Source organism: Electrona antarctica (assembly GCF_951216825.1).
Source record: "Electrona antarctica genome assembly, chromosome: 20".
NCBI classification, from domain to species: Eukaryota; Metazoa; Chordata; class Actinopteri; order Myctophiformes; family Myctophidae; genus Electrona; species Electrona antarctica.
In genome coordinates this window covers 16,915,903-16,935,826 of record NC_136801.1, presented here as the reverse complement: position 1 = coordinate 16,935,826, position 19,924 = coordinate 16,915,903, and the positions used below count along the sequence as shown (strand labels likewise).

The following is a 19,924-nucleotide window of genomic DNA, read 5'->3' as shown; positions in this document are numbered from 1 at the left end:
GTACTGTAGATTATCGCTTTTCTTGAGCAAAACAACCCTCTGGTTTCAGCTCAGTTACTAGTATGCTGTCTGGGCCTTTCCTTTATTTTTGTTTCCACACACAGAAATAGTTTTTGGCTTTGCGACTGTTTTGCTTCAGTCCCTTAATAGTCCCCTGCCCACCCCTCCCTCCTCGTACTGGCACTGCAATTCCTATCTGACAAGATATATGGCCGAAATGTTTGTGAATGTTTTTATATTGTGTCATTCACTTTCCAGGAGAGATAAATGAAAACGCCTGTTCCTATAGGTCTTTCTTTTCTTTTCTTGCCATTATCATGGCTAGCTAAATATATGGCATCTTGGTTATTGGAGATGTCCTCAGCTCAACAAGACCTCTCTCTCCTGCTCCTATATCCTATCCTTCCTCCATGGTGCGTTGCAGTTTTTAGCGCTTTCCACAGCTGCTAAGCTTCATGGATAGAAAACGCCATGGCTGTTTTTCTAACTTGACACCTCGCTGGCATTATACAGGCATAGTTTGCATTAGAATGTTTCCCTGGAACTCAGAGCTGAGGTCGAAGCCCCAGCGAGAACACAAGCTTAAAGAAATAACTTTTCGAGTTTGTGGTTTTGACAGAAATAAGAGGAATTTTGGGTGCCTGGTGTCTCAACCGGTTAGTGCACAGACCATATGCATCTCGTTAGCGCGAGGACCCGAGTTTGACTTTGACTCCTGTCTTATCTCAAGTCTCTCCCCTGTCTGCCCTTGGTTTCCTATCTCTCTTTACTTTTCTGTCTGAAATAAAGCGTAAAAATGCAGAAAGGAAGGAAGAAATTAAAAGAGGAATGTGAATTTATTTTCCTCACACGTCAACTCGATATTCACAGTGTCCGGAGAACTCGCTTCTCTCATTGTCCTTAAATCCTGTCATAAGCTCTTGCAAAGACCACCATCACACCCTCTCTCAACAACCAAGCCCGTTACTATTTTGAGCACTAACGTAACTGTTTTCCCATAGCTTTATCTCCTCGCCAGAAGGCTGTTGGTAGCTACTGTAAATGACAGTCCAAGTGCTTCGAGCATGCCTGACAGGAACAGTGTCGTATGATGATGGCCGAGCCAGGCTAATTGTGGCGTTTACCTTGAGTAAGGACAGACACACTTGCAAACACACACTTGTAGAGCAGTGCAGGGAAGGCCTAAACAGGCTGATCTAATGTGGGGGGTTGTAGACTGAATGTCTGCCCTGCCATGTGTATATAACCGGACACGCACGGGTCGGGCACACAGGAATGCTTCGTTCAACACCATCCTTGCAGTGAACGTCATCAGGAACCTCCTTCACCACAGCATTAGGGAATGCAGTCTTTTAATGTAGCCACTTTGAATAACCATGGCAGGGTTAGAAAAGGAACACTTTTACTGTAAGCCATGCTTTGCGTATCAAATGTGTTTTCGACATTTCGACCCGTCATCCTTCTTTCGGGCATGTTTTTAAGAATGGTTCAAAAACAGGGTGGCTGTTTTCAGCCAATGCACGTGACGTGCGATGAAGTCTAAAAGAGGTCTTAAGTGTTTAAAGTTGAGTGTTGGCTGAACACTGTCTGTCTCGCTTTAATGTGAACCATGTGCCTTTAACGTGCAGCACAGTAGGGAATTAGCCACTGTTCTCCCTCTTCTGCACTCGCACCCCTGGGATGTATGATTTGTAACGAGGCAGGAAATTGCCCCTTACATTCCACATGTTAATTAGATTTGCGACAACCCGAGCCGACTCGCCATAACAACGCATCAGGCGATATCATTGATTTGATTCATTAATTTCCTCTTCAGCCACGTTACTGGCTCTCATTAAATATAGCTGCTAATAACAAGTGCTATTTCAGCCAATGCTTGGTACCGAAAGCATCTGTGTCATTTTTGAGTGGTGTAAACCACTCCTACAACTGGCTTTGTTAGTTTACGTGTCTGTCCGTACCAAAACAAATGAGCATGGTTGCTATGGTCACCCAGTTCACACGGGTGTGATTTCATTACGTCAGACATTACGTCAGACCACAGCTGATCAGTCTATATAAGACCTTACACCACTCAGTTCACACGGGTGTGATTTTTTATTTTAGCGTTGGCTATTAAAAAATAGCAGATATACAAGCTCACAGCGTGTCACTTCGTGCTGTGCTGCAAGCTTGTGCATCTGCTATCTTTGAACATTTTAGAAAAATCTTGAAAGTGATACTGATTTAGAAGGCATTCGTAGAATCGCCCTCAAGTCTTAATGATGGGATAATAGCCGATATATCAGCAATTACGGCAAACTATATCGGTAGGGCTCTAATAAAAATGTGCATTGAAAAAGTGCCTTCCCTTTCTCCTCGCCGAACCTTCAATATTCTGTTAGGCCTCCTGGTTGAGTGCATCTCGTACAGTATTGACGTTAATGCTTTTACTGTAATCTCCAGCGAGTCATCACTGTCGTCCTTCTTCCAAGATGTCTTGTTCTCTAATGGGCTGTTTGGCCCAGAGAAAGGCCATTTAGTCAGTCCCCTTGTTTGTTGGAAAGCCGTGATGTTAGCTTTTAGAAATGGGGAATGATTCATTGACATGGGGTTGACCAGATGCCGTGCACACAGCCGAGGGATCAATGGACATGACAGGAGAGAGGCTGACTCCTGGGAGGCCTATGTAGACTATTTACAGTACGAAGTGATGCTGGGAGGCAAAGAGAGGCTGCTGACTGTGTGTGTGTGTGTGTGTGTGTGCGTGTGCGTGCGTGTGCGTGCGTGTATGCGGGTTGTTGCGTTATTACATTAGCTCCCTGTCACTGTGACTGCCTGAATAGCAAAGCCCCTGTCGCTGTCAGTGGTTATTATATTACTGCCAATTATAACTACAGTAGGCCGTTTTACAGATGTAATCCATCATTTGCTAAACACCCTCTTTAGCTCCCGGGGAGCTTTTGTCCAGGAAATTATAAACACAAGCATCCGAGTCACCAAAGCACTGCATGGGGGTTGCACTGTTAACAAAGAGACATTTTTGACTCGTGCCTTTTTAACCACATCAACATTAACGTCCCTATTCTGGGCAAGTCATAATAGGTGAACATTCGTTGAAAATATAGGCAAACGTTTTGGCAAAAATAGCAGACCTATAATTAGAATTACATTGTGACATGTTATGCTTTAGCTATTGAAAAATAGCAGATCTACATGCTCATAGCGCGCCACCGAGTGGCGCGCTACGAGCTTGTAGGTCTGCGATTTTTGAAAAATCGAAGAACCACTGACATAGAAACATAGCTTTTCAGAAAACTGTCAGGATGTAGAAGACATTTTTAGAATCTGATCTCAGGTCAAAATGGGTTAAGCTTGTAGATCTGCTATTCTTGGTGAAGATACAGTATGTGGTGTGGACGGACAAAAGGAGGGGTCCAAAAACAGACCCCTTGGGTACCAAGTATAATAGTGTTTTAGTGGTTATGGGTAGGCTAATAGGCTAATATGTTTTTATGTGTGTGTTTTCAGATGGACCTGAAGCTGCTCTTTATATCCACCTTGCTAGGGGTCTTTTGCTACAGCAGGGCTCAGAACGGTAAGATGTTCATCATGTCACATCTCGTGTGTTTACCAAAAAACCTTCTTAAACCAGGTCAGCTCACATCTATCGTTCGTCGGATGGAAACCTTGTACTTTACGTCCAAAACAGTGACTTTTCAGGAATTCTGAAATATGTATAAGACTCACAGACACAGTTATATATTTTCACTCTTTCTTTTTAAATGGCAGATCTTCAATCAGCTATTTTTACTACCTTTTTTGTGATACTGTATATTATGACGAAGTAGGGCATTCATTTACTCAAAAACATAAAAAGCTAAAAACAGTATTCCGCTCTCATGGCTGCATCAGGACATGATATGATGTAATAAGCATCGATCTTGGGCTTTTACTGGACACCGTGCACGACAGAGCAACGAATGCCCTCCCCCTCCAAAATAAGACGTTCGGCCCTAGCCATAATGATGTCATTTAACCACAAGCTGGGTGTCACCTTAGCATCACAGAGCTTAGTGCAGAATGGAAAAGAGCGCAATGTTCCACCACCTCCCTCTCCAATTACGCAGCGTTTCAGCACAACTTGTGTAAATACAGTGGGCTTTAACAGGCTACTTCTGCTGGTACCATCTCTCTCTCTCTCTCTCTCTCTCTCTCTCTCTGTCTCTCTCTCAATCGGTGTCTCTTTCTCTCCTTTATCTTCCACGATCCAGAGGGAAACGACTGCATCAGTGCCAATGCCAAGTTCTGTGGGGAATGCATCCAGGCTGGGGCCAAATGTGGCTGGTGCACAGACCCGGTATGTGGAGCCGAGCCCTCAGCGTGCTGCTGTGTCATGCATAGACAGATCGGCTTGCTATTAATAACTTAGCGTCCACATTTTTGGGCATGTCATTATAGATTTTTTTATATTTCAACATTTATTAAAAAATAAATATAAATAAAAATAGCTGATCTACACACATTGTGAGCTTGTACATAGTGAATTTATACTTTGTAATTTAATAACCACTGACGGGGGCTTTGCTCAGGCAGAGCTTAAAGATGGAGTGCCACATTTTTTGTATTTTTCCAGTTTTTCATGTGTCTATGATGTGACAGTACTAGACACCCTGGAGTCGGTTTTATGTGCAATGGTGTATTAACTTTGTATGTAGGGTTTCTTCCTGGAGGCTGAACCCTTGACAGTCAAACGGGCCAATGAAATAAACAGTAATATAGTGACATCACACTATCAGCCCCTCCCCTAACCCCTCCCCCTTTATCATACAACTACAGCTGTGGGTGCGGCTTCAGTTCAGGTGGATCACCACACATCACCACCCACCAGGCAAACCAGGCATACTTAATGAACTGGTGGGCGTGTCCACATAAAAGCATAATTTTAACAAATACTGTGCACTTTTTGGAACAAGTTCTTCCTCCTTATATTATAATAATACCTGATGATCATGTTTTAGGGTGGGAAAAATCGTGGCACAATCTTATTGGCACCGCAATAAGATTGTTTTTTGTTATTATTGTATAAAGCGTAAAGATAGACAACAGACAACACGTGATACGTGGTAACTAGGGATGTCTCGATCACGTTAATATTGCTTCTGTTCCGATTCCGATCATTTGATTTTGTGCATTTGCCGATACCGATTTTTACCGAACTGAATCGGGACAGTTAATTGTCTTGACCAAACTGACCAGGCCTCCCCTCCCCCAGGACTTCTTAAGCCAAGGCGAGACCCTGTCGACGCGATGCGACGAGCTGGAGTCGCTGAGGAAGAGGGGCTGTGCTGAGATCAAGATCGAGAACCCGCGAGGACAAAAGAGGATCCTCAGAAACAAGCCGGTGTCAAATCGCAAGAAGGGAGGGGATAAGCTCCATCACTCGAACATCACACAGATCCAGCCCCAGAAACTCTCCTTGACCCTCCGTTCTGGTGAGGGACAGTCAGGGGCACATCCCCACTATAGTGACTGACAACACACAGTCCAACATACTCACTGTATAGTGTATGTTAATGCATTACACGTGTTTGCCCCGGAACAGCATTTAGAAAGTTGCTGTCCATATGCTATTTCTGAGGCAGTTCTGAAGTTGTTTTTGTCTCTTGTATAGGAATGCATTTACTCCTGTAGTCGTGCAACAAAATATACCTGTTCAAAATTCAGCTTTGAAAGGAGAAGTTCAGTCATTCTTGTAAACAGTATAGGGTATCCGTTCCTTTGTGGCAGCGGTGGCTGAACGGATTGCGGAGCGGTCTTGATACCGGAAGGTCGCCAGTTCGAATCAGCGGTCCGACACGTTCAAATTACCACCGCTGAAGTGCCCTTGAACAAGGCATTGAACCACTACGATGAAATGTGTTCTATGAGCAGGGCCTGGCTAGAAACAAGTTCTTGAGCTTAGCCCAGATACCCTGGGTAAATATAGTAATCATTTCATTTCATTTCCTTTTTGGTGTGTGCCAATAAAGAAATGAAAATGTGAGTACTTTGTCCGCCATTCATTACATTTTTGATGTGCTACCTTTTTGGAATTCTTTTAATTCCTATTTCTTGATGTATACTGGATTTGGGTTTAGCACTCCACTGAAAACCATTGCTGATGCGCAAACTCTCATTCTCATTTAGTATAGGGTATGTTCCTATAGCTTGTGCAGATCCTCTACATTCATGCCATCTGTTTGTGTAGGTGAGCCCCAGGCATTCAACCTGAAGTTTAAACGGGCAGAGGACTATCCCATTGACCTGTACTACCTGATGGACCTGTCCTATTCCATGAAGGACGATCTGGAGAACGTCAAGAACCTGGGAACCAGTCTGATGCTGGAGATGTCCAAGATCACCTCTGACTTCAGGATAGGTGAGAAAATCACTCTGATCATGCAGAAAGTTACACCCGCCCATGAACAGTCATTGTCTCCACCAGGCCAAAGGCATGGGGAGAGTATGTTTTGGTGGCGCTATAACTGGCCCATGTGTAAAACTTTGTTTGTATGCACACTCCCTAGAGGCCAAGGAAAAACTTAATTTTGACCTGCTTTTTTCACATCTGCTCTTTATAGCGCCACCAGGAGGCCGACTTATGTAAAACAATATACAATAATAATATTACTCCTTCAGATTTTATCCAAATCTCACGCAAATCGGTACACATGAGCTCTATTATCAAGACGGGTCTGTTTGATTTCTCATATTCCATCCTGATTGGCTAAGATTGGCTGTGGAAATGCCGCAAATCATTAACACAGTGTTGCGATGTTACTGTGCACGCATATTCCCACTAGGGCAGGCTGAGGAAGAAATGCCACTTGACAATTTTCCAAAAAAGCTCCTATCCTGGTGGAGACCTGTGCCCTGAGGGGCACTTTTTCTAGTTCAATTTGTTCTGGTCAGTCTCCCCATTTATGCCCTGCCCACAACAATGCACGGCAGGGTATTGTAATCAGCCCTGTCCCGTTCATGGGCCATAGGCTGCCCCGAAGAGAAGATTAACATTTGAGTCAAAAAGGTCAAATTCGTGATTGAATGAACTTGGCAATCACAGGTCAATTGTCCCTTGAGGCTAAGGGATCAAAAGCGCTTGTATTGAAAGAGCAATCCTACTATATATTCTTGGAATCTCTGTCTGACAGTCTAAACACCTTTTTATCCTCAGTGGCTTCAGCAATTAAAAAACAAACAAAAACATAGACATAAAAAACTCACTCTTGCCACTCTGATTGCGACCCATTTATTTTAGTATATAGTATATTTTAGTGTATAAGTATATCGCACCAGAGGAGTCAGCACGGTGGTATCAAAAGAAAGTTTATTTTTCATTATGTTCCGGACATATTTTCAATCTCGTTTCCTTATTGTGTGTTTCTGAAGGCTTTGGCTCCTTTGTGGAGAAGACGGTCATGCCGTACATCAGCACCACTCCAGCTAAGCTGCTGAACCCGTGCACCGGGGACCAGAACTGCACCAGCCCCTTCAGCTATAAGAACGTGCTGAAGCTGACCAGCGACGGCAAGAAGTTCAACAACCTGGTGGGCATGCAGCACATCTCTGGGAACCTGGACTCTCCTGAGGGGGGCTTCGACGCCATCATGCAGGTGGCCGTGTGCAAGGTAAGTAGCAGTGTAGCCATGTCCGCCTGTTATAACCGACTTTGAGCTTGTTTTTCTGTTAAGTTGCTTGTTGAGTTATTTTGGGGGGGTGGGGGTTTGGGGGGGGGCTACGATCTACAAGCTCATAGCTTGTAGATCTGCTATTTTTGAAAAATCGTGAAAATGTGGCGCAAATCTTTGAATATATGTTCTTTCAGATCGAACATTTTTAACTCAAATCTTTGCTTCTGGGGGGTCCCTGGAACAACATATTTTCAGATGGGGGTCGGCGGCTAAATACATATCATTCTGGGGTTCCTTGACATGAAATAGTTTGAGCACCACTAACATAGAAACATAGGGTTTTCAGAAAACTGTTTAGGACATTCTTTTTAGAATCGGCCTCAGTCCTAAATGGGTTAATTCTCTCGCAAAAGCCAGCAACACTGGCATGGGAAGAAAATGCTAGCGCTCCCGGACGGCTGGCCCGCTAAGTCTAATAAACACATCCAGGTTTATATTCTCACATATTCTCATGTCTTGCAGCGATATAAAGTTTATGTGGTGATTTGGCGATTATATCATTAAAAAGGATTTTCTTTATGAGATGGTGGTGTTTACTAGTGGACTTTTATTTGAATGCACTGATAATCGGCTCAACATGTTCAGATGAGTTTCTTTCTTTCTTTTTATCCAGGTTTTTTTTTTTTATCGGATTTCATCAGTCTATGGTGGATAGCAAACTCTGCTTTATTTGTACAGCTTTAAAGGAAAAACAATAAAGATGAAATGCTATCTTTTACAGTAATTTGTTTTCTTTTCATTGTGTTTTCCATTCATCAGGAGCAGATTGGCTGGAGGGACGTGACCCGCCTGCTGGTGTTCTCCACCGACGCCGGCTTCCATTTTGCCGGGGACGGCAAGCTGGGCGGCATCGTTCTCCCCAACGATGGGAAATGTCACCTGGAGAATGACATGTACACCATGAGCCACTACTATGTATGTGATGCAGCGCCGCATTCCTCTGCCTGGTGTTTCTTTTCACCTTTCTAAAAAATGTTCACAAATAGCCACGGTACAATTTACAATTTAGGCATTTATAGGTCACAACAACACATCACATTGTGACGTTTTGTGAGCTTGTATATCTGCTATTTTTTACCATGTTGACACACCGTCGTACGGCGACGTATACATTCGGCGTAAGTGGGTAACTTAACGAGCTCCATGTGTGAGAAAGTGCTTGGATTGTCTCTTTCCACTGACATTTTGCATCTCTATTTATGGTGAATTGTGGCTTTCCTTTCTCTCATTTTAGGATTACCCCTCCATCGCTCATCTGGTTCAGAAGCTGAGCGACAACAACATCCAGACCATCTTTGCCGTCACAGAGGAGTTCCAGCCTGTGTATAAAGTTAGTCCTCCCTCATTCTCTGGATGACAGATTTCCACTCAATTTGTACAATTTTGTCAACTCAGTTGAAAATCTTTTTTATTCCATTTTTTTCCAAGCAAACTTGCGATGAAGCGTAAAACAATTCCATTCTGCAAGGACCTTTACTGTTGTTTTCATTATGTTCTTTTCTCGGTTACCTTTGTCTTTGTTGATCATCTCCTCCTCCAATGTGAGTGAGCATGTTTGAAAGAAGCCCAGTAGCTCCAAACATTTACCTAGACTACCAGCATCTGCTCCTGATTAACAGTAGCATCGCCTCTGCGGCTCTGACGATTTCCTTCTGCCCTGCTGCTGTTTGTTTTAACCCAACTGGATAACACAGTTGGATAAAAGTTCCATTGTTTTGTCCACCGTGACTGAAACCTCAATACACCTCATTATTTCAAATATTAAGCCCATAGTGAATCGTTTTTAAATCTAGAATAATGGCTTTAGCTTACCAGAGTTTCTTAAAACCACAATTCTGTCTGCCGTGCATTTGTGTTCCACAGTTGAAAACAAGAAGCTGAAAAAGTATTGTTCTTCCTCACTCGTGGCTTACAGTTGGTTTCCAGTGATTGCAGGATTCCGCTGACATAAATTTGCACTGATGTATATTTTCTCTGCGTAGGAGCTGAAAAATCTGATTCCAAAGTCTGCAGTGGGAACACTGTCTGCCAACTCTAGCAATGTGATCAAACTCATCGTTGACGCCTACAACGTAAGTACAGTATACTGTAGAATAGATTCACTATCAATCACTGCCTTTCACTATGACTTATGCACTATTATCTAAATCGTTAAAGCATTCTCAATGTCTTTGCGAGGGATTACAATCATTCAAACTATTTTGAAACATGTATTCATGCTCAGTGCTGGGCTTAATCCACTTGTGGATTGTGGCCTGTCTAAACAAAGCTACCAGCTGACATTCCGTGTTGGGCTGTGATAACATGTTATGTCCGTGTTTTTGTCAGTCACTCTCATCTGAGGTCATTCTGGAGAACAGCAAGCTGCCAGAGGGAGTGACCATGGCGTATACATCCCGTTGCAAGACCGGAGTGGTCAGCGAGGGTGAAAACGGCCGCAAGTGTTCTAACATCTCCATTGGCGATGAGGTGGGGACTGGATTAAGAGCGTCTGCTAAATGCCTAAATTGTAAATTGTAAATTGAAGGAAGAGATTTCCTTCTTGTTATATTCGATTTCATTTTGTTTTTAAAATCATGACTGAAATGGAAATTACATTCAAATGCCCAAAATGTAAAAAAAACATTCCTGATTAGAATTCCTGATCTGCATTGTATTTCAGTACAGTGTAAAAATAAACTTTTTCAACAAAGGAAGTCCAACATAGTGGACTTTATTTTGCCTTGATTTAAATAACGTTGAAAGCACATCATTGATTTAAAAAGCAAATGAAGCTTTCATGCTGACTGAATATGGGGCCAGAGAAACTAATCATCTTAAGGTGAGTTTAACATCTGAAAGTTTGAATTAAAAAACTGTGGCATGCTATGCTACTGTGTGTAGATCATAGTCAATGGGCTCAACATGAAAGAATCACCTTTTTGGATTTTACACAAGGACCCAGCATTATGAGTACCACAGACGAATAACAGTCTAAGTCCACACTATTGATCCATAATATATAAATGATAGATAAGGGTTCAGGACAACGAGGCCTTTTCGTGGAGGGGTCAGTCTGAAATTTGGACTTAGACTGTTTTTCGTCTGTGGTACTCAATTTTGATCTGTCTGACTGGTTGCTTCCTCTCTCCCTTCACTGCTAGGTGATGTTCACCATCAGTGTGACTGCTATGGGCTGTCCCAAGCAGGGCAAGTCTGAAGTCATTAAGATTAAACCGCTGGGCTTCACAGAGGAGGTGGAGATCATGTTGAACTTCATCTGCGAGTGTGAATGTCACAAGGATGGCATCCAGAACAGTCAGCTCTGCCACTTTGGAAATGGAACATACGAATGTGGTGCCTGCAAGTGAGTTCCTGTCTTGGAAGAGTCCTTGTGCATTTCATTAATTATCATGTACTATAATACAAGGTGAGGCCAGTTTATTTTTCTTGCAGATACACAAAAGTGGTTTAGAGTGCCTTACATAAGGCACAACAAGAAAGAGAAATGGTATCAACCATTACTGGTTTTGTGTTTCAAAAACACTTATGTTCCCAGATCATAGGGCTCTCAGACCGTGGGATTTCCACAAAACTCTCCGAACAGAGCTTATGTTTTTTCCAGATACCAATAGTCCATACATTCCATGAATTTACTCAAATCATGTCAAATGTAGCCAAACAAAATATGCTAGTGTCCCCCTGAACTCTATATGAACCGTGTTTAAGTCATGAACTCATTTTGTCTTTAGGCTTCCTCTTGATGTTTTGTTTTTAAATCTGGGATCAGTTAGTAGACCGGTCTTTGATGACCTGATACTGCTCCAGGTTAATAATGTAAAAGCAAGTCTGAGGTGTAGTTTGGCCATTGAATGATTTCAAGGCAACCAGCAATATTTTAAAATGAAGTATTTAAGTCACTGGAAGTCAGAGATCTGTGTGTGTTCCGCTTTCTTAGTTCTAGTTATAACTAGCAGGCAGCTGCATTCTGAATGAGCTCAAGCTTTCAGATTTGTTTTGTTTTTGGTGGGAGACCTGAGAGACGACCACCAGATAATGTTTTTCTAACTTCTGTTTAGACTTGAACCCTTAATTTCAGCAATATTAGGCTGACTAATAGGCTGACATTATTGACTTTTCATTTTTTGAGGGGCGCTAGCCCCTCCTATACAGCTTTTTGTCCTAACTTGTGTCACATTTGCCATTGACAATGAAAGGAGAATTTTCGTCATATGTGTCTGTGCAAATCGACACGTTACGTCATGATGATGTACGATGATAAGAGTGCCCCTCACTTCACACAGGTGTGGTTTATATAATTTTAAAATCTAATTACCTCGCCCAGGATTACATTAGAGATTAGACAATTGACACTGGGTGAAAAGAAAATGGGTTATAAAACATTGTGGGATAAAAACACCTGGGTGTGTTCATCAGTAAGAACAACCTGAGTTGAACGAATCCCATGAGTGATAAAGCACTGTCACTGTCAAGTCTGTAGCGTTGTGGGTTTGATCATCTTGATTGATTGATTGATTGATTGATTGAAAAATGTATTTTTCAATCAACAGTTTGCAGAATTACAGTACATTTCAAGCACAAACTCATTACAAAGGCTGTTAACTGTGAGTGGACGACCCAATTAAGCATTACACTTGTTTCCAATAGGGTCCACCATGTTCAAATCATCAAAAACATTTAGAGACGTACAAATAGACACTTCTATATAGACAAAGGACAGAACAGGAATTCATCATAAAGGAGGTAAAAAGGGAAAAGAAACATATACAGTGAGGGAAAAAAAAGGGGTGGGCGGTGGGGGGGATTCACGTTCAGCTCCGTTAATTTGTTTGTTTTCCTTGGAGGAGCTGCGTTGGGTCCCCAAGTCGGCTCCGTGGCCGTACCTTGAGTTGGCTGTGTGGCCGTGACCGTCTCTTGTGTTGTCCTTGTGTTGGGTCCCCAAGTCGGCTCCGTGGCCGTACCTTGAGTTGGCTGTGTGGCCGTGACCTCATCTGTCCTCCCCTCCCTCCGCCTCAGGTGCAACGAAGGCCGCGTGGGCAGACAGTGCGAGTGCAGCAGCAACGACGTGCCCACAGAGGACATGGACAAGGCGTGCCGGAGGGACAACGGCACCGACATCTGCAGCAACAACGGAGACTGCATCTGCGGTAACTGCGAGTGCAAGAAGAGGAACAACCACCCCGACGAGCGGTACACTGGCAAGTACTGCGAGTGCGACAACTTCAACTGTGACCGCGCCGGGAACAAGCTGTGTGGAGGTGAGGATGACAAGCGGGATGTACCTTAAAGTCACTTAAACCCTGTACTTAGTTGACCTTATTCTACACTAAATATCTTAATTATAAAAAATATATGTATTTATCTAAATCTATTAGAACAATGTGTCGTGTTGCAATGCGCTGTGGGCTTGTACATCTGATATTTTTGCTGTATGTTCGACCCCAGAATAGGAAACTGCTTGGCGTCACTAAGTTGGTGTTTAACACAAATTAATTGCATAGATGCAGAGAGGCACTACTGTGTCTGAATCATGTGATGGCAATTAGATTTACCACAAATGTTGAGAATGCATGTTGTTTGGAAAGATGCTAGTTTCATTGTTTGCCTTGTATCCTAGTTTCTTTGAGGCACATTGTTCTCTCTGCACTTACTTGGTGACTATTTTCCTTTCCATTTTTGTTGGCTAGGATTCATGTTTACTCTGCTTATTCCGATCTCGCACTCACTCCGTATAAGCACGTCTGTTAAATACCTAAATTGTAAAATTGTAATTGATGACCAGCATTGTGACATTGTCCTGCGACAAAAATAGGATTTATTGTCTTTTCATTCCAAATGTTATTGAAAATGTGTTGTTTCTGAATGTAACTAACTGGAAACAACCTAGTTTGATGACTTTCCCTTGCGTCCAGGGCACGGACGCTGTGAATGCAGAGTGTGTATCTGCGACCCCATGTGGACTGGGAGTGCCTGTGACTGTTCACTAGACACGAGCACCTGCATGGCGAGCAACCAAGCGATCTGTAACGGCAGAGGAACCTGCGATTGTGGAACCTGCAAGTGTTCCGACGCCAAGTTCCAGGGCCCCACCTGTGAGGCCTGCCCTACCTGTCCCACAGTGTGCCCTGAACACAAGTGAGTGAGCGAGCCGTTTTAACGTGTCTCACCAATGTGCCATTAGGGATGGGTATTAACCCATTCAGGGTGTTTTTCAGCATTATGTTATACTTTAGCTATTGAAAAATAGCAGATCTACAACACATGTTCAGATGGGGGTCGGCGGCCAATGACATGAAATATTGAGCACCACTGATATTGAATACCGTAGGTAGGCTATAGACATAGGTATTTCAGAAAACTGTCATGGTTTAGAAGACATTTTTTTTATTTTGACATTAGGCCTAAATGGGTTAAAAATAAAACCGAAATGAATTATGTTGATCCTACAAAGTATCAAAAACATATATCTGAAGTAAGACAAAATTAAAGGAGAATTCCATACTAGAAGGCTTTCTTTCTTACCTTTATTTGTAGTTGTTACGTCCCCACCAAAAAGGTCCAGGTGTTATTTTGTGCAAAGCGCATTATTGGCTATTTCCCCTACCATACGCCCTCAATGAATTGCTTTGAATTGAATGGGGCTATGGGGTGTTGTGCTAATTCGCTTATTTCCATCTCTCAAAAATCTTTTTTTTTTATATCCTCTCTTCATAATGTAAATAGTATCCCAAGCGGCACACTTTACTACTTATTTCGATGGAAATAAGCAAATTAGCACAAAACCCCAACCCCCAATGAGGGCTTATGGTAGGGGAAATAAACAATAATGCACTTTTGCACAAAATAACACCTGGACCTCTTTGGTAGGGGGACGTAACAACTACAAATAAAGGTAAGAAAAGCTTCTAGTATGGAATTCTCCATTAAGCACAGAAGCATTTTGTTTAAGTTTTGGCTTATTTTGGAAACACAAATATATAATCATCATCATCATAATGAATACTAATGTAGAAAGATGTGTTTACACTCAAGAAGCAAAGTTTTGGCAGGAAAGAGTCTGTATTGGCGCCGGTATCTGTACATTTTCAAACTTTTCCCAGCCAAAGCACACCGACACCGCCATTAACAATATTCCCCTGCAGGGAGTGTGTCCAGTGTCGGACGTTCGGCACAGGTGAGAAGAAGGATGTATGCGAGAAAGAGTGCAGCTACTTCAACCTGATCAAGGTGAAGGACCGGGACAAGCTGCCCCAGCCCAACACCGCTGTCTACCCATTGATGCACTGCAAGGAGAGAGACGCCAACGACTGCTGGTTCTACTTCACCTTCGCTGTCGTCAACAACACGCTGAAAGAGGTCCATGTGGTAGAAACACTGGGTAGGCAACAACATGGAGAAAGTTATGTCCAAAAAAAACAGAAGTAACCAGGTGCTCACAGGAGGTAAAAAGACCACTATTAGTAAAAGGTGCTAGCTCACACGGATCAAACCATAGATATATATAAACACTAGATGGCTCAAGGCGGAGTTTCTGACGTCGTTCACCCGGCAGCCATCTTACTTCGGGGCTACAGTACAGTATGTTCAATGGCAGCTCAAACAGAAACAGTCATAACTCGCTCAAATCTTGACGGATTTACAAACGGGTTGGTTTATTACAAACGTTGTCAACGTGGCTATGATTCAGGGTGCTTATCTGCTTAATGTTTTTTTTATATGAACGTCGTATAAAAGCATATAAGTATGCGGACGTCTCTGACGTTTATAACAAACCAAACCGTTTGAAAATCGGTTGAAAATTGAGCAAGTTATGGTCATTTAAGAGTACATGCCCCATAGACACAATGTTATGTGGCCCGAGGTAAGATGGCCGCCACGTAACGACGTCGCTCTCCATTGGCCAACAGCACGGGTGAGCTATCTAGAGTTTATAGATATCTATGGATCAAACAGGATGAAGACATAGAAAAAACAGCAGGTGGTCCGGGCACTCAAAGGTAAAAACTGGAATAGCCTTTATTTAATTCAATTCATGTTTCAAGGTCTTCATTAGGGCGAAAATGAAGAACTTGCATGGTCGAAACATGTTGGCAGTTGCCTTTTAATTAAATAAAGGCTATTCTTCTTTTCAACCTATGCCTGGAGTTCCGTCATACGTATTGTTTATAGCGTTTGTTTACTGTACTCCCCTTGTCTTTCAGACTGCCCCGCCGGCCCGGACATCATTCCCATCGTGGCAGGCGTGGTGGCCGGCATTGTCCTGATTGGACTGGCCCTTCTGCTGATCTGGAAGCTGCTCATGATCATCCATGATAGAAGAGAGTTTGCCAAGTTTGAGAAGGAGAAGATGAATGCTAAATGGGATACGGTGAGTGAAAAAAAACCCCACAGCCAATAGCTAACAATAACTGGGAAAGATGAGCATTTAGGGAACATTTGTGTTTGGGGTGCTTTTGGCAACATGTTGCATTCTCCAAATGTTGAGTAATTGAGATGTGGAAAACAGGTGTGCAGTACGGAGACGAGCTACTGAAGAACTGTGTTTTCACAGTAGCCGATGGGATGGGATGGGAATACCAGACCTGTTGATAACCTCACTCCTTTTTCTACTGTCTCACAGCTGCGTAAATAAATTGAATGATTTACTTTAAAAAAATGAAGACTCTCTGGAACTTTTGGGGGAATGTCAAACACCCTGAACATGACCCCCCTTCCCTCTCTGTTAGCCAGCATCAATATGAACATATTGTAACCTCCTTTTTTCTGTATTACTACTGATTTTTATTTTATTCTTTGTATTTTGGCTCCACCTAGTGGAAAGTGTTTGATAATTCATGGAAATGTTATACTGTGCTGTAAATAGGGTACTCTGCTGGTATTTTTGACACAGGTGTCCAATATCAAAGGAATGTTTGGGCACATAGACACCTAATTTTGTAGAGCTGTTTTCTTTAGGAAAAAGCAGATATTTCTAACACAATCATTATCCTTTATTTTCCAGCAAGATAACGGGTCTCTTGAATCTAAGAGAGATGTCGGTCTATAGCGTTGCCATTATTTGTAGAAAGGGAGAGCTCAGAACATATTCACAGTAGAGTAGAGACATTAAAGTCCAACCGTGGAGTCACTGTTTGTCCTCATTTCAAATATTTCCTTCTCTGTCTTTCGCACGTGTTTACCATTATGCCTTTTCTCCATCTCTCTTATTATTTAGCCTTTTCTTCTGTTCTTCTTCTACGTTAGCTGTGCTTATTTGTTTTATTTCCCAATTGTCTACCTGTAGCAAGAGAACCCCATATACAAGAGTCCTATCAATAAGTTCCAGAACCCAAACTATGGACGTAAAGCTGGCGTCCTATAAGTTTGTATTCATTTCCTCTCTGCTTGTATTGTCTGACTGCATGGGCTTTCTTTTTGTATGCATCTCCTGTTTCACTCTTAATCTCACTTTTCTGTGTTTTGTTCCACCTGTACCTCTATCTATACTACAATTGGGCAAACTATAGGCAATTAGGCAGGTACACACAGTATGAGTCATAGTTGGTTGGAGAAAATGCATGAGAGTGCTGTGATAGAGAATAGTTAAAGGTCACAAAACAAAATATGAACAACTTAAAGTTACTATATACTTCAATGACCGTTGTCCCTCAGGGGTCTACTTGGCCCCCTCCTTTTATCCCTATACACCAAATCTCTTCTGCCAAAGTAGGGTGTCTATAAGCTCACGGCGTGTTGCATAGTAAGCTTGTAGATCTAATATGTTCAGCAATTATTCATCTATTATGACGTGTCCATAAAATAAACACTAGGGTTCATGTGGTTAATAGTAAAAACCTTGCCCAGCAAGTATGTTGTCTTATGGAATCAGTGTGAGGGAGTTTGGCTCATTATTAAAATAGCATGTTGTGATGTGATGTATTGACTCAAGTGCTCTCTGTCCGAGGTAAAGGGTCACAAATTTTGCATTTGTGTCAAAGTGGATATCTGGATTTTGCAGTGGTTTTCCTATTGTCTTACCTGCGATGCACTGAAAATGTCAACACATGCATTTGTATGAGCGAGACTCACACTTTCTTTGTTTTGCTTTTTCAGGGTGAGAACCCAATCTACAAGAGTGCTGTTACGACTGTGGTCAATCCCAAATACGAAGGCAAATGATGGCCCTCCTCCTGGTTTGCAAGAACATTGTCAGCAAGCATTTGAGAAAATGACACTATATAGATCTGATGGCATGAGAGGAACGTGTGGTAGAGCCTCCAGTGTGTCCTTCATCACTAGGAACGTGTGACAGCTTCTTCTACACAGTATGTCCTCCATGAGGGGAACATGTGCTAGATCCGACAGTATGTCCATCACTTCACATCAGTATTATTAACAATTTGGCCACTGCACCATTTCTTTTTAATAACAATTTATCATTGCTTTCTTTCTCATTGTATTTTAAATGTACAGTATATGTGTATATATACGTTAAAGTTGCATATTTGCTAGAGATGATAGAATTAAGGTGTGTTTCTTTCCTGCCACAGGACTGGTATGGGTATTTTTTTTATAAACACAATGTGTAGACTATGGATGTATGATGGACAAGTATCTATTTCTCTTTCTTTCTCACTTTCACAATTTCTCTCTCACTATCATGTTCTCTCTCTGTTACTTACATTTCTCTCGTCCTCTCCAGATACTACTCTTACTTTCTCTGTGCACTGATGTCTTGTGTATTTCCAAGAGGACCTGAGTTAAACACATAGTTTAGCACATTATACATGATAATGATATGTTGATATGTGTATATGTAGGGCAAATATACACTACAAAATGTTGGACAATGTTGAACATTCAATGAAGGTCAGTAGATTACATTGTGGTAGGTATAGCATTATCAAGTTAGTTGTGGCTTGCATAAGTGCAAAATTCACATTGGCAATGTAATATTTCAAAAATTATTTCTTGCACTCTTAAGATGCGTTCGGAAGTACGCTCTGAGCTCTCTTGTCGTTCTTAAATTCATGCATCAGAGAGCACACTGGCTCAACGTGCATCTTCATGTAACAAAACAGGTAATCATATTTTGTATACATGGACGAGATGAATTGAATGAAATGAATATTAGAAGATCAAAATGGCAACGTAAGTTCATTAGTACAAATTAACTGATCATCAAAACCAGAATGTATTTCTGAACGCAACCTTATGAAGTACTGCTCTCCTTCCCAAAGGACAGAGACAGAGTCAATCAATGGTCCATATTAAAAGCATAAAATTGTTTTTCTTTTTTTAGCATTCAGATACTATCAGAAAGGGATTGTATACCACTTGTTTTTAAAGGTCAAAGTGAGGCCATGTTGAACAATCAAATCATTTGTATTGTTATGATTATGAAATAAGGTACAACTAAAATGCAATGGTCATTTTATTCTACATTCTCAGGTCCTACTCTGTGCTCATGTTAAGTAAGCCAAATATATTGTCTTGTTTTTTTGTGCTTGTCTTTTTGTCAGCTTACGTTGCAAATTGTGATCACGTTATGAACTCACACTTGTGTATGTCAGTAGAAAGTTGTTTGTTTGTTTAATCTTTTTAGATTTCCCAACTGAATTGAAGAGTATGAGTATGACTTGAATGACATCTAGTATGCCCCTGAGATACCACACAAAGGTAGATAGGTCTACATAATTCTACAGCCGTATGGTTTTCAAAGTGCCTTTTATTTCAATATTATGTTCTCCTCTCCCAAATTTATTTATTAAATAAAGTACAGAAAATGTGAGTGAAACTTGGTGTGAGCTTGAATTTATTTGTAATAACCCTTAAGTTAAACACTTCCAATTAAATATATTTATTTGGGCGGCGGCGGCAGAGGTGGCTCAGGGGTAGAGTGCCTGGATGGCAACTGTAAGGTTGCCAGTTCGAACCCGGGCTCCCCCAGAGTCACTGTCGAAGTGTCCTTGAGCAAGACACCGAAAACCAAATTGCTCCCGATGTGCTGGTTGATGCCGTATGAATGTGTGTGTGAATGGGTGAATGTAATGCACAATCTCTGTAAAGCGCCTTGGATAAAGGCACTATATAAATGCACCATTTACCATTTAGGCCTGGCCTAAATATATTGCCTACATTTAGGCAATATGCCTACATTTTAGTAATCTGTAACGATTCTGTTGCCCCTGTTAAGCCAGATAGGAATTCTGTGGGAATAAATATGAAATGTT

The 19,924-nt window shown here is 41.9% G+C and overlaps 1 protein-coding gene across 2 annotated transcripts in view; it reads left to right on the top strand.

Moving 5' to 3' along the window:
• Positions 1 to 19,488, top strand: part of LOC306913167 (integrin beta-1-like) — a 38,712-nt gene extending 19,224 nt beyond the window's left edge. Inside the window, exons 2-17 of one of the 2 annotated variants that reach the window (XM_079489743.1) lie at positions 3,511 to 3,577; positions 4,254 to 4,339; positions 5,255 to 5,474; positions 6,230 to 6,400; positions 7,411 to 7,649; positions 8,472 to 8,627; positions 8,947 to 9,042; positions 9,695 to 9,784; positions 10,041 to 10,181; positions 10,856 to 11,058; positions 12,729 to 12,970; positions 13,625 to 13,847; positions 14,855 to 15,090; positions 15,914 to 16,080; positions 16,996 to 17,073; positions 17,805 to 19,488. In XM_079489743.1, coding sequence (XP_079345869.1) covers positions 3,511 to 3,577; positions 4,254 to 4,339; positions 5,255 to 5,474; positions 6,230 to 6,400; positions 7,411 to 7,649; positions 8,472 to 8,627; positions 8,947 to 9,042; positions 9,695 to 9,784; positions 10,041 to 10,181; positions 10,856 to 11,058; positions 12,729 to 12,970; positions 13,625 to 13,847; positions 14,855 to 15,090; positions 15,914 to 16,080; positions 16,996 to 17,073 — 2,415 coding nt within the window. In that variant the 3' untranslated portion in view covers positions 17,805 to 19,488. The remainder of the gene's footprint in view (positions 1 to 3,510; positions 3,578 to 4,253; positions 4,340 to 5,254; positions 5,475 to 6,229; positions 6,401 to 7,410; positions 7,650 to 8,471; positions 8,628 to 8,946; positions 9,043 to 9,694; positions 9,785 to 10,040; positions 10,182 to 10,855; positions 11,059 to 12,728; positions 12,971 to 13,624; positions 13,848 to 14,854; positions 15,091 to 15,913; positions 16,081 to 16,995; positions 17,074 to 17,804) is intronic. The other variant, XM_079489744.1, reaches the window with a different exon arrangement.
• The last annotated feature ends 436 nt before the right edge of the window (positions 19,489 to 19,924 follow it).